Here is a 13,434-nt window from a genome sequence, read left to right on the forward strand (position 1 = left end):
AAACTTCAAAATTAATTAAGCCACTTCACTATCATTCTGATGCACTCATTCTCTTGTTGCTGCCACACTCTGCTACATTGTTGAAGTGTGTCATGCCTTCATGGTGCTGGTGTGTCGACTGTTGACTCCTGTGATGATGCAACATTCCCATGACTAGCCTTTATAAACATTTCTTTAGGTATTCTCTGCTTCTTAATGTTCAGTTTTCAGTAAGCAATCACTGAGTGGGCACACTGACAAAGTTTCCTGTTCAATGATATTAGTCAGCATTGTTTGAGCCCAGTAGCCTATAGTGATTAACTATTTGCACATTTTTGCCAGATTGCCAGTGTTGCAGTGTTCACAATGTCCTTGTCACCAATACTGTCTTTGTCTTCTGTATAGCAAACCACCTTTAGTTTGTCTACTTATATATCAGATATCAGATAATGCGGATAGTTTGTGGGCCTTGGATATTTACACATAAGAAAGCTGGGAAATATGTAGTTTTATATTACAGAAATGACTTGTTTCATTGAGCCCCTCCAAGTGTAAGCATTCGTGGAAGTGTGAAAGCCAATTATATATGTTGAATGACAGTGTAGTGTATGAAGGAATATATATAGTGTAGCCACATGTAGCATGAAACATGAAAAATTAAAGGAACATAGTTGTATAAGTAAACTGAAAAATGTTCAACATACATATTGATTGGGTTACAGGCTTTATTAGTATTGATGGAGGAAGGAAATCTTAAATCTGTTAACTCATCAAACTTGACTTGAGATTAGCTAATATGTTAGTGTTGCCCCCAAAAAAAAAAAAAAAGTATAACTTCAACAACCAGTGCCTTAATTACAAATACATGGATGTCATAAAGCAGCACAGGTAAGCAAATAAAACAATGAATGCAATCTGAAATTTTATAAAGTCAATGGAATGCACAGTTAGACAATGTGTCACAATATAATGAAGTGTTACTGAAAATTGTTGGAAATGGTATAAATTGAAGCTTTTCATTAGTACAAGGGATTAAGAATGGAGATTAAATAACTGTTGGTGAATTAGTAAGCAAAATGTTGATCAAGGGAAGAAAAAGAAAACTTGTATGCAAGAAAAAAACAGTTTCAGTAGAAAAGAAGCTGTTGCACGGTGCACACTAATATTTAGTCTAGACTCCAGTGTTTCCCAACCTTTTCGCAGCGATTACCCAAAAATACAATTTCACAATCATCCATTACCCCAATGAACAAATACTCGTAATATAGGAAAAAAAGTAACTGTATTTCATACTTCAAAAGCAGACAAAATAGAAACTATGCAACACAATAATGCAAATCTATAATACGAAAAGAAGTAATTTTAGTTCATACATAGAAAGCAGAAAAAATTAATAGAAATCATTGAAATTATATGAAAATGTAAACTGATTGCCTCATCCCATGCCAAACATCCATTACCCCAAAAATATGGGGTCATTACCCCACTGGGGTAATTTACCCCTAGGTTGGGAACCACTGGCTAGAGAGAGAGAGAGAGAGAGAGAGACTCATGTGGCAGAAAAAGTCTGTAATTTCATTCAGGAGTTATAAGAATAGGAACAGAAGCTATGTCAGAAAGAATATCTATGAGTTGAATAAATGAACTTTGGAAAGGAATTAAGGAAGAAAATATCAAATACTGAATATGCATTGGTTAAAAACAAAGTTTACGTGGGTACGTACTGGAGAATTCTTGTAAGTTTATTTTGGTACTGAAGAACTCGTGTTGAATGTTATTCATTACTTGTTTGTCGCAGACTTAATTGGTAAGGCCCTACCAGGTATGTTTAACTAGGTAAAAATGTGTTGCGCCGGGCTGACCATAACCTATTTAAGGTACTCATCGTTCATCTGGCTTTCTACAACAGCGCGGACCGCGAAACCTTTAAATCCCACAATTACTAACATAACCGGTAGACGCTACGCTACGCTACCGCTTGTCTTAGCCTTATCAGTGAAATCTTTGCAAAACCGGGGTGGGGCGTGGTGCTAAACAGGCGATAATGCCCAAGCGATTACCTAACCACGTTATTCTTGCCATAGTGTCCTTTTTCAAAGACGGACACCGCATTCAGGACATTGCCAAGATTACGGGAGTGAAAGTGAGATCGGTGCGGCGGTGGGTGAAGCGGTACCGTGACGGGAACTGCCCAATCCCTCTCTCCACCACCGACACCAAACGTCCCAGGGTGAAGTGTCGGACACCTGCCACCAATCACACGACCCTGACCATCATCAAGGGACACACAGACAGCAAGCCGCGTCAGCCACACAAACAATTAAAGGCAGGAAGTCCTCAGTCAGGGGCGGTGTCTGTGAAGGGACAGGCACAGCGGCGCATTCACGATTTCCTGAGCTACGGCAGCGGCTGGCCCACCCGTGGTAAGCCAGGCTCATGTTAAAATCTATATTCTTTCATCAGGGCGAGTTTCAGACCAAGAGATGAGAAGTTTGCACTCTGCTCATCATCAGTGTCCATGTTAGAGGGAATTGGTTATTGGTAGGTTGGTAGCATCAAATCCCATAACAACGGTGGGGTGATTTAAAAGAAAAGGGATTGTATTCTGAAACTTAATTTTGTCTTCTAGTTCCACAAAGATGATGTGTTGGGTTCTTATCTTTGCTAATGTGGAATTTTTTTTTTCCAGTAGAATCGTAGATTGTAATTGGAGCCTTAATAAATTAGTGGAGGTGTGGTCAGAAGCATTTCATAGAATCAGAATACCTTTAAAAACCCAGCAGGCCCGGGTTTCTCAACACCCTGCCTGAGGCTGCCTCTGCTGAACAATAAGAGGCGTGAAAATGACGTACCGCATCTGCCAGCTGACTTGCTGCGGGGACATTACACGAGAGGTACACAACTGCAAATTAAAATCGTCACTGCTCGTATTGTAGCAGTGAGAAGTCTTTGAAATGAAATCACTATACCTATTGAAGTGGTCCATTGAGCTACACTGACTAGGTGTATGGCATGCCGCGTGTGTCATGAAATTGTACTGATTTGACGTGATAGGAACCTGATTATAAATGGCAAAGATATATTACACAGGGCAATACCAAGAAGATAAGGTAGTGGTGACTGGTGAAGTAACTACGGTAGGTAGATGAATAAGTAGTGGTGATCAAAAGCCCAGATTGAACTTAATTTATCCAAATAAAAAAGCTACACATGTTAATCCAGGCAAATATGTGATCGGATCTCTTCCAGTATTTAAAAGCCACCCTGAGAACCACCTTTGTCTAAAAAAAAAAAATAAAATAAAAACCTCGTTAATCTATCAGTGGAACCGTAGAGAACCGTTTGAAAACCTGCTTAATATCAACTTCAGCTTTTTAATACAGGAGAGGTGAGCAGAAATATTTCACAATGAAGGGGTAGAAGTGTCGAGGCAGGCATTGTATATTGGGGGTGGAGGGTGTAGGTTTGTGAACGTGGCAGCGGCGCGCGGGTTGGCGGCACTTGGCGGGAAAAAGCAATACTATCATTGCATGGAGCCGCACCGAATGTCTGGTAAATATCCGTGTGTTGTGGTGCTCGACAGGCCCACGGTGGACCTGTGAGTGTGTGGTGGTGACTCATGTTAGGTGTGTGTAGAGAGGGGGCGAGAATGCACGGCTAGGAGTTAGGAGAGGAGAGTTGTTGTGGGAGTGGTCTGTTCTCTGGTTTGTTATGGTGTGTACAGGAGTGAGGAAACCTTGGGAAATGGTCGATGTGTGTACACGCAGACTGTTTGTTTTATTGTGTGTTGGCTGGTTGAGGAGTGAGTGAGCTTTGGGGAATATTCCTGAGTCAATTCGTATTCTCTTGGACTTTCATGGCCGAAGCTCGCTAGGTAAGCTCCTCGTGCTGAGTATTTTGGGTAAACCTACAGAGTTTCACCACCTTGCCCTTTCTGGACGAAACAATTTTTTTGTGGTAGATTTCGGCTTGCTTTTAATTAAAATACCACTTGTTTTTGGCGCAAATCAACCAATTTTTTTTTTACAGCCCCGAAACATATGATTTGCATAAAAAAACAACTGGTAAATTAATTAAAAACAACCCGAAGTCTACCAGAAAAAAATAGCTTCGTCCAGAAAAGAACCTAAGCTAACCTAACCCAACCCAACCCAACCCAACCCAACCTAACCTAACAAAACCTAACCTAACCCAACCCAACCTAACCTAACCTAACCTAATTTAACCTAACCAAACCTAACTTAACCTAGCTAAACCTAACCTAACCCAACCCAACCTAACCTAACCTAACCTAACCTCAGGGGCCGTCGTGATTGGTGGAAATAATTTTTTTTTTCTCTCCATTGGCCGCCGCTTCAGTTTCAAAGAACAGAACCAATCAGCGTAAACAATTAAACAATTAAGCGCATGCTCAGACAATGGTATGTCACGGAGCCTGCCGAGCCGCCACGAGCGCATGACACCATCAGTGTGTGCAGGGTTTGATGCGGGAGGCTATTGTCATGGCTGATCACCAAAACACGCTTAAATTTTAAAAAAATCTGTGTCGCCATTCAAAAAGGTTGCACCTAGTATATATGGGGTTCAAATTACTCGTAATCAGGAGCTCTATCTCTTGAGGTGGGTAAAAAACACGTAGCTGATTGTGGTGAAACTCTGCAGTAATACCGTATTTTGAACCCTATGTGTGTGTAGCAAACTGTTACTAATTCCATACTATTTTTTTTTCTTATTTATGTGTTTTACTAGCACTCTTTCGGACATATTATTGTGAGCAGCTGGTTAAGATTGTAGTGCAAGACACCCCTTCTGCTGTGGGTTGATTAGGTTAGGTATGGCTTGGTCAGGTTAGGTTAGTTTAGGAAGGCCATATCTGTATGTCAGACACTTATGTTTAGTAGTCTTGGTGGTCAGTTTATATTATAACCCTACCAACGACATTCTGATGTGACTTGTATTTTTCTGGTGAGAAATATAATGAATTGATTTCCATCAGAAATGTTAAGTTTTCAAGTTATGACTTTTCAGCTCCAACTTTTGGCTACCTCCCTTTCTCAGTGATCTTGAGGGACCTATGGGAAATTAGGCTTTTTTGGCTGGGAGAGCATTAAATCAAGCAATGTCTGTTGCAATACTGGTCTTAAATCAACAAGAACACAAAAAATTTCTGAAAATACTTAGACATTGGTGGTGGCTGCAGCAAGTGAAATTGACCAATTTTTGCCTTTTTAAGAAATCTAATGAGATGAACATCTACATTTGGCAAAAGGAAGGACCTGTTGTAAATTTTTATCTTTGATTTCTGGTTGGTTGTGTTACTTCACTTCTTAGCTGTGTCTGTTGTCCATCCACTCCCGCTTTGCCGAAAGTGCTCTGCAGGATCTCCACGTCTTATTTTTCATCATTAATCACAAAATAAGGAGATAAAGTGAGTGGGGCTTTTATATGAAATAAAGAAAATTGGCCAAAGGCAAAAAAAAAAAAAAGTCATTGAGATGCCAGTCACTGAATAGGGCTGAGAGAGTTAGCCCCTCAAAAATTAGGATAAATGGCTTGAAATCTCCCTCTTAGATGAGTTCAGGTATAGGGAGATGGTAATACAGAAGCAGGCAGGGAGTTGCAAAGTTTACTAGAGAAAGGGATGAATAATGGAGACTGGTTAGATTTTGCACTAAAGAGGTAGACAGAATAAGGATGAGAGAAAGAAGAAAGTGTTGTGCAGTGAGGCAGAGCCACTGAAGGAGGGAAAATATGCAGTTAGTAACTAAGATCAGAAAAACTGTTGGTATAAAAATAGTGGTAGAACATAGCAAGAGATGCAAGGTTATATTGCTTTAATTTTTATATTCCTCTCCTGTACCCAGATTTTCCTTATTACTGCCCTTGTGAATCTGTTAATTGTATTCCTCCAATTCTTGTGCTATGGGCTGTTTTTTTCAACTTTTATTGTGTAAATGTTAACCTGTGTCTTCATTATTCCTTCTTTTTCTCTGGTAAATTGGACCTTTGCTTGTCTTTTATCCTTTCTACATCTTCAGTTGTCCCAAATAGAAAATATTTTAACATTTGAACAAAATTGGCAAGAGTTTTTAGAGAAGCAAATGAATATTTAATGGAGATAGTCACATTTAAGTTAATCTCTCTCTCTCTCTCTCTCTCTCTCTCTCTCTCTCTCTCTCTCTCTCTCTCTCTCTCTCTCTCTCTCTTACAGACGGCAGTTCCCCACGTGTCCTGAAATCCTCCAAGATCCGAGGGCAGTACAAATGGAATTACACCCCAGAGCAAAGGAAGAGTGCAGTAAAGGCAGTGGTTGACGGGGGCTTGTCGCTGTGCAAGGCATCTCTCATATATGGGGTGCCACGAGGCACTTTGTGGAATGCAATCTTCCCAAAACAATCATCGGCTCGTTCTGTTACTGTTTCCTCCTCCTCTTCTGCTTCTTCCTCCTCCTCCTCCTCCTGCTCCTCAGGTGCATCGAGGAGCTCCCCCTACCCACTGCGGCGTCACTCGGCTCCCATGGATTCATCACGCAGTCCAAATAATTCTCCGTACCACTTCAGGAAGCATCTCAATGTGAGGCAAAGTGTTCTGGCATCCTCACATGGCAAGAGTCCCTTGACCAGCCGCAGCAAGGGCTCTGTTACTGCTACTCCCACCAGCAACAGTGCCACCTCAACAGAAGCCCTCCAGCGTGGAAAGAGTGCCAAGGATGTTGGGTGGGTTGATTTTGTAATGTGATAGTTCTTTTGATTTTCTGGAGATAAACTTGTAGTCTTGTTTGCTTTGATCTGGTGTCCTGGTCTGGTTGTTCTTTGCAGGTGTCTCTCTGTCTGCTTGTGATAGAAAGAGGTGCAGTTTTGGCAGGGAAAAGGGAGGTAGTATATGTACTCATTGTACACACACACACACACACACACACACACACACACACACACACACACACACACACACACACACACACACACACACACACACACACACTGAATGGTGAAAAAGTGGAATGCATTGGATGATAAAGTTACAGCACATAATGTGCATAACTTTAAGAAAAAAATAGATTAATGGAGACATGGAGACAGGACACTATGAAACCCAATTGAACCATATACAATACAACTAGGTAAATACACACACACACACACACACACACACACACACACACACACACACACACACACACACACACACACACACACACACACACACACCTGGTGGAACAGTGATAGCACACTCGATTAATAATCAAGAGAACCTGGGTGTGATTCCTGGGTGAGGTGTGAAGTCATTTGGACAAGGCTTTTATTCAAATGTGTAGCTACTGTTGACCAAGCAGTGATTAGGTACCTGGTGTAGGTCAGAAGTTGTGACTCACTGCCAGGTAGTAGAAACACAATACACACATGGTGGCCTGACCACCCTGGGCCTAGGTCATTGGGCTTATCATGTTAAGATATGTATAAGTAGGTATGATAATATGTAGAATTTTCTGCTGACTGTAAGGTGCCATTCCAAATAAACCAAAGTATTGTTAATATTATTACGTACACACAGGTAGAGTTGATTGCCCAGGCCAAACATGGGTGTATATTACCATAGACACAGAACCTTGATTATTTCCTCTGCCTGACACCCTTGTTAACCCCTGCCAGGCGGAGGAAGGTGAGGGGCCGGCCCCGGCATAGAGGCAAAGCAGAATATAGAGGCAGTGCGTGCTGCTTTTGTGGCAGTGCGGAGGACAACACTGTGCTGCTGGGCAAGATGTGCCACATGAGGGACTTGCATGTGCATTACTATTGTTTGGTGAGTGTGTGTGTGTGTGTGTGTGTGTGTGTGTGTGTGTGTGTGTGTGTGTGTGTGTTTACCTATTTGTTTACCTATTTGTGTATTACAGGGCCCGAGCTAAGCTCTCTGTCCTGTCTCCTTGTCCATTCCTGTCATATCTCTCTTTCATCTGATTGACACACACCGCGTCAACGACATCACTGCTCAGTTTATTCCACTTATCAATGCTACGATGCAGGAAACTGTATTTTCTCACGTCATTTAGACAGATGTCTTTTATTAACTTTTTTCCATGTCCTCGGAACTGATTACTGGTGGTCACCTTTATCAACTCTCTGTCCAGTATGTCAATCTTGTTCACCAATTTATACATAGTTATCATGTCTCCTCTTGTTCTTCTCTCTTCTAATGTGGTCAGCCTCAGTCTTTCCTCATAGTCTAACTCCCTGAGTCCTGGTACCATCCTTGTTGCCAGCCTCTGTGTGTGTGTGTGTGTGTGTGTGTGTGTGTGTGTGTGTGTGTGTGTGTGTGTGTGTGTGTGTGAGAGTGTGTACACCTAACCAACTGTATTTACCTAGTGCAGTGTTCATATGCAGATTCTGAGCTAGCATGTTATATAGGTAATTTACAAGTAGATCATTACAAATAATTACAGTAAATGATTGAATTTTAAATATGTTTTGCGATGAGTGTCAGTAGAGAAGTAGGGTGTGAAGATGGCTATGCAGGGAGGAATAGAGAAACCGCACATCAACTTGAGCAAGGGGGTGGATGATTTTTAGTCACTGACAGACACAAGGAGACAATGTGTTCATTGCCTATAGTAGAAGGAACAGGTCTTATGTGAAATGTTTGTTTTTCACATTAATAAGGTCATAGGTAACATTCTTATTCCTTTTAACTTGATAAACACCTACCTAATATAGGAGGATAGTTTCATTTGTAGGTTGTACATCATACGTGTTGTTTTCTTTAAAACTTATTAAATTCTGTGCCTGGCAGTGCATTGTCTGCCTGTGCACTGTCTTGCTCCTTGTAACATCTTAGTTCCTTGTTCTGATTTTACCTTTCTTGGGAAGCTCATTGTTATTTGTTATTTATTATGATCTTCAATCTCTGGGTATAGAATCATGAAAATCCGATTTTCACCTCTGGACTGAAATACAGTGTGTATGTGTGTGTATTTACCTAGTTGTATTTACCTAGTTGTAGTTTTGCAGGGCCTGGGCTTTATGCTCGTGTGGCCCCGTCTCCATATCTACACTTATCCAATCTTACTTTAAAAGTGTGCACACTCGTTGCAGACACTACTTCTTCCTCTAAACTGTTCCACGTCTCAATACATCTCTGCGGGAAACTGTATTTTTTAATGTCTCTCAGACATCTTCCCTTTCTCAGCTTTTTACTATACGATCTTGTGCTTCGGGTGTCATATTCTTCTCTCAGGATCAGTTTCTCCTCCTCCACTTGGTCCATTCCGTTGATCAATTTATAGACTTGTATCAGGTCTCCTCTCTCCCTTCTTTGTTCCAAGGTTGGTAGATCCATAGCCTTTAGTCTCTCCTCATATGTCATCCCTTCAAGTTCTGGGACCATTCTTGTAGCCATTTTTTGTAGCCTCTCCAATTTCCTTATGTGTTTCTTTTTATGAGGGGTCCACACTACTTCTGCATATTCCAATCTGGGTCTTATTATAGTATTTATCAATTTCTTCATCATTTCTTTGTCCATGTAGTGTGTGTGTGTGTGTGTGTGTGTGTGTGTGTGTGTGTGTGTGTGTGTGTGTGTGTGTGTGTGTGTGTTTACCTAGTTGCCTAGTTGTAATTACCTAGTTGTATTGTACAGGGTTTGACGGGCTCATAGTGTCCTGTCTTCATGTCTCCATTTGTCTAATTTTTCCTTAAAGTTATGCATATTATGTGCTGTAACAACTTTATTATATTCAATGCATTCCACTTCTCCTTCACACACTGCTTCATCCTGATCTTCTTTAAATATCCTCTTGTCCTTATATCTTCTATCACCAGCACTAGGTTTTCCTTTTCCATCTTTTCAGTGCCATTGACTATCTTGTACATTGTTATTAGGTCCCCTCATTCTCTTCTATCTTGTAAGGTTGGTAGTCCCATTTCCTCCAGTAGTTCTTCATATGTTAGATTTTCCTGTATAATCACTCCCAGATCTTTTCCACTTTAGTCATCATTATTGTGAATGTCATTTACATAAATATAAAACATATTGGAGGCTAACACTGACCCTTGTGGCACTCAACTTGTTACTTTACCCCAATATGAGTATGTATCTCTGATCACAGTTCTCATCTCCCTATCCTTCAAATAATCTCTTGTCCATTCTAGCAAACTTCCTTGCAGTCCTCTTATGTTCTTTAGTTTCCAAAGTAGTCTTCTATGAGAGGCTTCATCAAAAACCTTTTTTATATCCGGGTATACTGTGTCCACCCATCCATCTCTGTTTTCCAGTTCTGCAATAACTTGAGTAGAAGTTTAACAAGTTGGATACACATGATCGTCCTGTCCTGAACCCAAATTGTCTGTTCGATATGACTTGTTCCTCTTCTAGGTGTGTGTGTGTGTGTGTGTGTGTGTGTGTGTGTGTGTGTGTGTGTGTGTGTGTGTGGGGTCCTTGTTTAGGTTGATGCTCATTCCATGTTTTGTCATATCCACCAGCTTATTCCAGTTTCCCTCTTGAGGCACAAATCATGGCAGAACATTTGCTCTTGTCCCAAAACTTGATCATTAGTTATTGCTTGATTTTACTTGTTGATTTATTTATTTATCATTCTTTTCTTTATTTCAGCTGTTTTCCAGTGGGCTTCCACAGAATGGAGAGGATGATGAAGGCATTTTGGGATTCCTGGAGGATGACATTATGAAAGAAATTTTGCGCGGAAAGAAGTTGGTAAGTCTCTCTCTCTCTCTCTCTCTCTCTCTCTCTCTCTCTCTCTCTCTCTCTCTCTCTCTCTCTCTCTCTCTCTCTCTCTCTCTCTCTCTCTCTCCGTCACAGCTGCAGCAAGTGTTGACAGGACAGTAGCTCCAATGACAGCTGAGTCTGGTGGTTTCAGTCTCCCTCTCCTTAATCCTTACACTGCTATTTGGCACATCTTCCCCTCAACACAAATCAGTCTTTTCATACCCCTCTTCTTTCTGTAGATGGATGTAAAGATCTTGTGTTTTGCTTTCAATGCTGTGAAGTGTTGGATATTATAATGAAAGATTGACACTGCAGCTGCCATGAAGGTTGCTAGCTACTTCTTAAACTTGGCCTACTTTTATCTTTTGGCAGAGCTGCTCGTATTGCCTGCGGAAGGGAGCTACCATAGGCTGTGTAGAAAAGAAGTGCAAGCGGACGTACCATTTTCCTTGTGGCCTAAAATATAATGCGTTGTGCATGTTCACTAATGACTACCGGTGAGTGTGTGTGTTCATGTGTTCATGTGTGTACTTTCATCACTGATTAAACACTTCCAGCTGGCCTATATGGCAGCACGTGGGAAGCTGTCTGCATGGCACTCTTCAGGCTCTCTAATGTAGGTCTTGTATGAAGCCAGGTTGTAGTTTTGTTCTTCAAGGATTTGTAACAAGTAATTCTGAATGCACTTACGTATTTCCCAACACACAACGAGACATTTGATAATTCAGTGTCTGCAGATAGTATTGACTGTCCCATCCCCACACTCACATCCACACCCACACACAAACAATAATTAAAATACCAATGCTCATATTTAGTCGTCTACCCATTCTTCATAACTGAAGTGACAACACAAAGTATACCATGAATGATATGTATATTCTTCAGTACTCCCTGTAGTGGTAGAATAAATTAAACTATTATTAATATACATTTTCTTTACCACTAGTTTGTAGAATATATATATATATATATATATATATATATATATATATATATATATATATATATATATATATATATATATATATATGTGTGTGTGTATATATATATATATATATATATATATATATATATATATATATATATATATGTGTGTGTGTGTGTATATATATATATATATATATATATATATATATATATATATATATATATATATATATATATATATATATAATATGTATATAATATGTATATATATAGTATATTGTGATTGCGTAAATTTTCATTGGTGTTATTGTGTTGAGTATGCTTTTAGAGATTATATTCATTTCATTATGCAGAAATTTCGGCATAAATCAGAACAATTGGGAAGGACAATCCGAGTTATCCAAAATTCAACACCTGAGTCTCTCTCTCTCTCTCTCTCTCTCTCTCTCTCTCTCTCTCTCTCTCTCTCTCTCTCTCTCTCTCTCTCTCTCTCTCTCTCTCTCTCTCTCTCTCTCTCATGCCTGTTATCATTATCAGTTGATCTGGGTTATGTTTTGTGTAAGTAGGTACTACATAATTGATAGATGCGCTCACATATTCTCACATGCACACGCACACGCCCGCATTCACACACACACACTGTAGTGTAGTGGTTAGCACGCTCGACTCACAATCGAGAGGGCCGAGTTCGAGTCCTGGCGTGGCGAGGCAAATGGGCAAGCTTCTTAATGTGTGGACCCTGTTCACCTAGCAGTAAATAGGTATGGGATGTAACTTGAGGGGTTGTGGTCTCAGCCCTACCTGAAGATCGGTCTGTGAGCTCTGAGCTCGCTCCGTAATGGGGAAGACTGGCTGGGTGACCAGTAGGCGACCGTGGTGAATTACACACACACACACACACACACACACACAGCTCTGAGCTCGCTCCGTAATGGGGAAGACTGGCTGGGTGACCAGCAGGCGACTGAGGTGAATTACACTAAAGTGAAGAAGTATCAATAGTGGTGTATTTTAGGTCCTACTGCAGCCAGCACCGGGAGTACCAGTCTGGTGTGGGTGTGGGCCAGATCCACCAGTGCCCCATCTGTCTGGAGACGCTGGTGGCAGACCCAAAGCGGGCTCTGTGGGCACCTTGCTGCCAGCGCAACTCTTGGTTCCACAAAGTGTGCCTTCAGGTGGGTGGTGTGTGGCTGTTGTCATCATTAGCCATGTGTGTTTATAAAGTTGTGAAAAAATTATGCCTTAATGTCTTTGAAATGGAGTGTGATATATTTTTAGACATACTCCATGCAGGGATTGTTGTAGAATAAGTGTCAAAGTGTGAAGAATTTGTGGAGAGGATGCAAAGCATCTAATTCCAGCATTGACTTTTCTAGAAATTTGCCACAAGACATTGCATCAGGAGGACAAATCTCTGATGGGTGTATTGTACTTTGATGCTTTCTTATTTGTGAGAAAGAAAGGTTATTTATGGAGATGAGGGATACAGACAGGTCTCTGGTGTGGACACTTCCTTTAGAGAACACCCAGCAATAGGCATCAGTATACACTAGCTGAGCAAGGTAAGGGTTCATACCTTTAACTTGGTGTGGCTGTGTTAACATTGCACCACTACTGTCACACTAAGGCAGCGCTGTCCCTCCCCAGACTCTCGCTCTCAGTGCTGGCTATTTCTTCAAGTGTCCACTGTGCAATGACAGAGAAGTCTTCATGCCAGAGATGAAGAAGCAAGGCATATATGTTCCTGAACAGTGAGTATAAGTTGTTTGTCTCTCTCTCTCTCTCTCTCTCTCTCTCTCTCTCTCTCTCTCT

General features: G+C 40.9%; 2 protein-coding genes across 8 annotated transcripts in view; both read left to right on the plus strand.

The window, feature by feature from the left end:
* LOC123506592 overlaps positions 1-502 on the plus strand; it is a 27,615-nt gene extending 27,113 nt beyond the window's left edge. For all 4 annotated transcript variants that reach the window (XM_045258824.1, XM_045258827.1, XM_045258825.1 and 1 more), the window contains one exon: positions 1-502. This exon is cut by the window's left edge and continues 624 nt beyond it. The gene's annotated coding sequence lies outside the window, so the exon portion shown is untranslated.
* Positions 503-1,907: 1,405 nt separating this feature from the next.
* The window catches only part of LOC123506595 (proline-rich protein 36-like), a 49,686-nt gene continuing 38,159 nt past the window's right edge, over positions 1,908-13,434 (plus strand). Inside the window, exons 1-8 of one of the 4 annotated variants that reach the window (XM_045258831.1) lie at positions 1,908-2,402; positions 2,760-2,873; positions 6,191-6,695; positions 7,629-7,779; positions 10,579-10,680; positions 11,065-11,189; positions 12,638-12,797; positions 13,270-13,373. In XM_045258831.1, coding sequence (XP_045114766.1) covers positions 2,024-2,402; positions 2,760-2,873; positions 6,191-6,695; positions 7,629-7,779; positions 10,579-10,680; positions 11,065-11,189; positions 12,638-12,797; positions 13,270-13,373 — 1,640 coding nt within the window. In that variant the 5' untranslated portion in view covers positions 1,908-2,023. Of the gene's footprint in view, positions 2,403-2,759; positions 2,874-3,376; positions 3,532-6,190; positions 6,696-7,628; positions 7,780-10,578; positions 10,681-11,064; positions 11,190-12,637; positions 12,798-13,269; positions 13,374-13,434 lie in introns of those variants that run through there. The other 3 variants (XM_045258834.1, XM_045258832.1, XM_045258833.1) reach the window with 3 other exon arrangements.

The sequence above is a fragment of the Portunus trituberculatus genome, chromosome 20 (genome assembly GCF_017591435.1).
Source record: "Portunus trituberculatus isolate SZX2019 chromosome 20, ASM1759143v1, whole genome shotgun sequence".
In the NCBI taxonomy this organism is placed as follows: Eukaryota; Metazoa; Arthropoda; class Malacostraca; order Decapoda; family Portunidae; genus Portunus; species Portunus trituberculatus.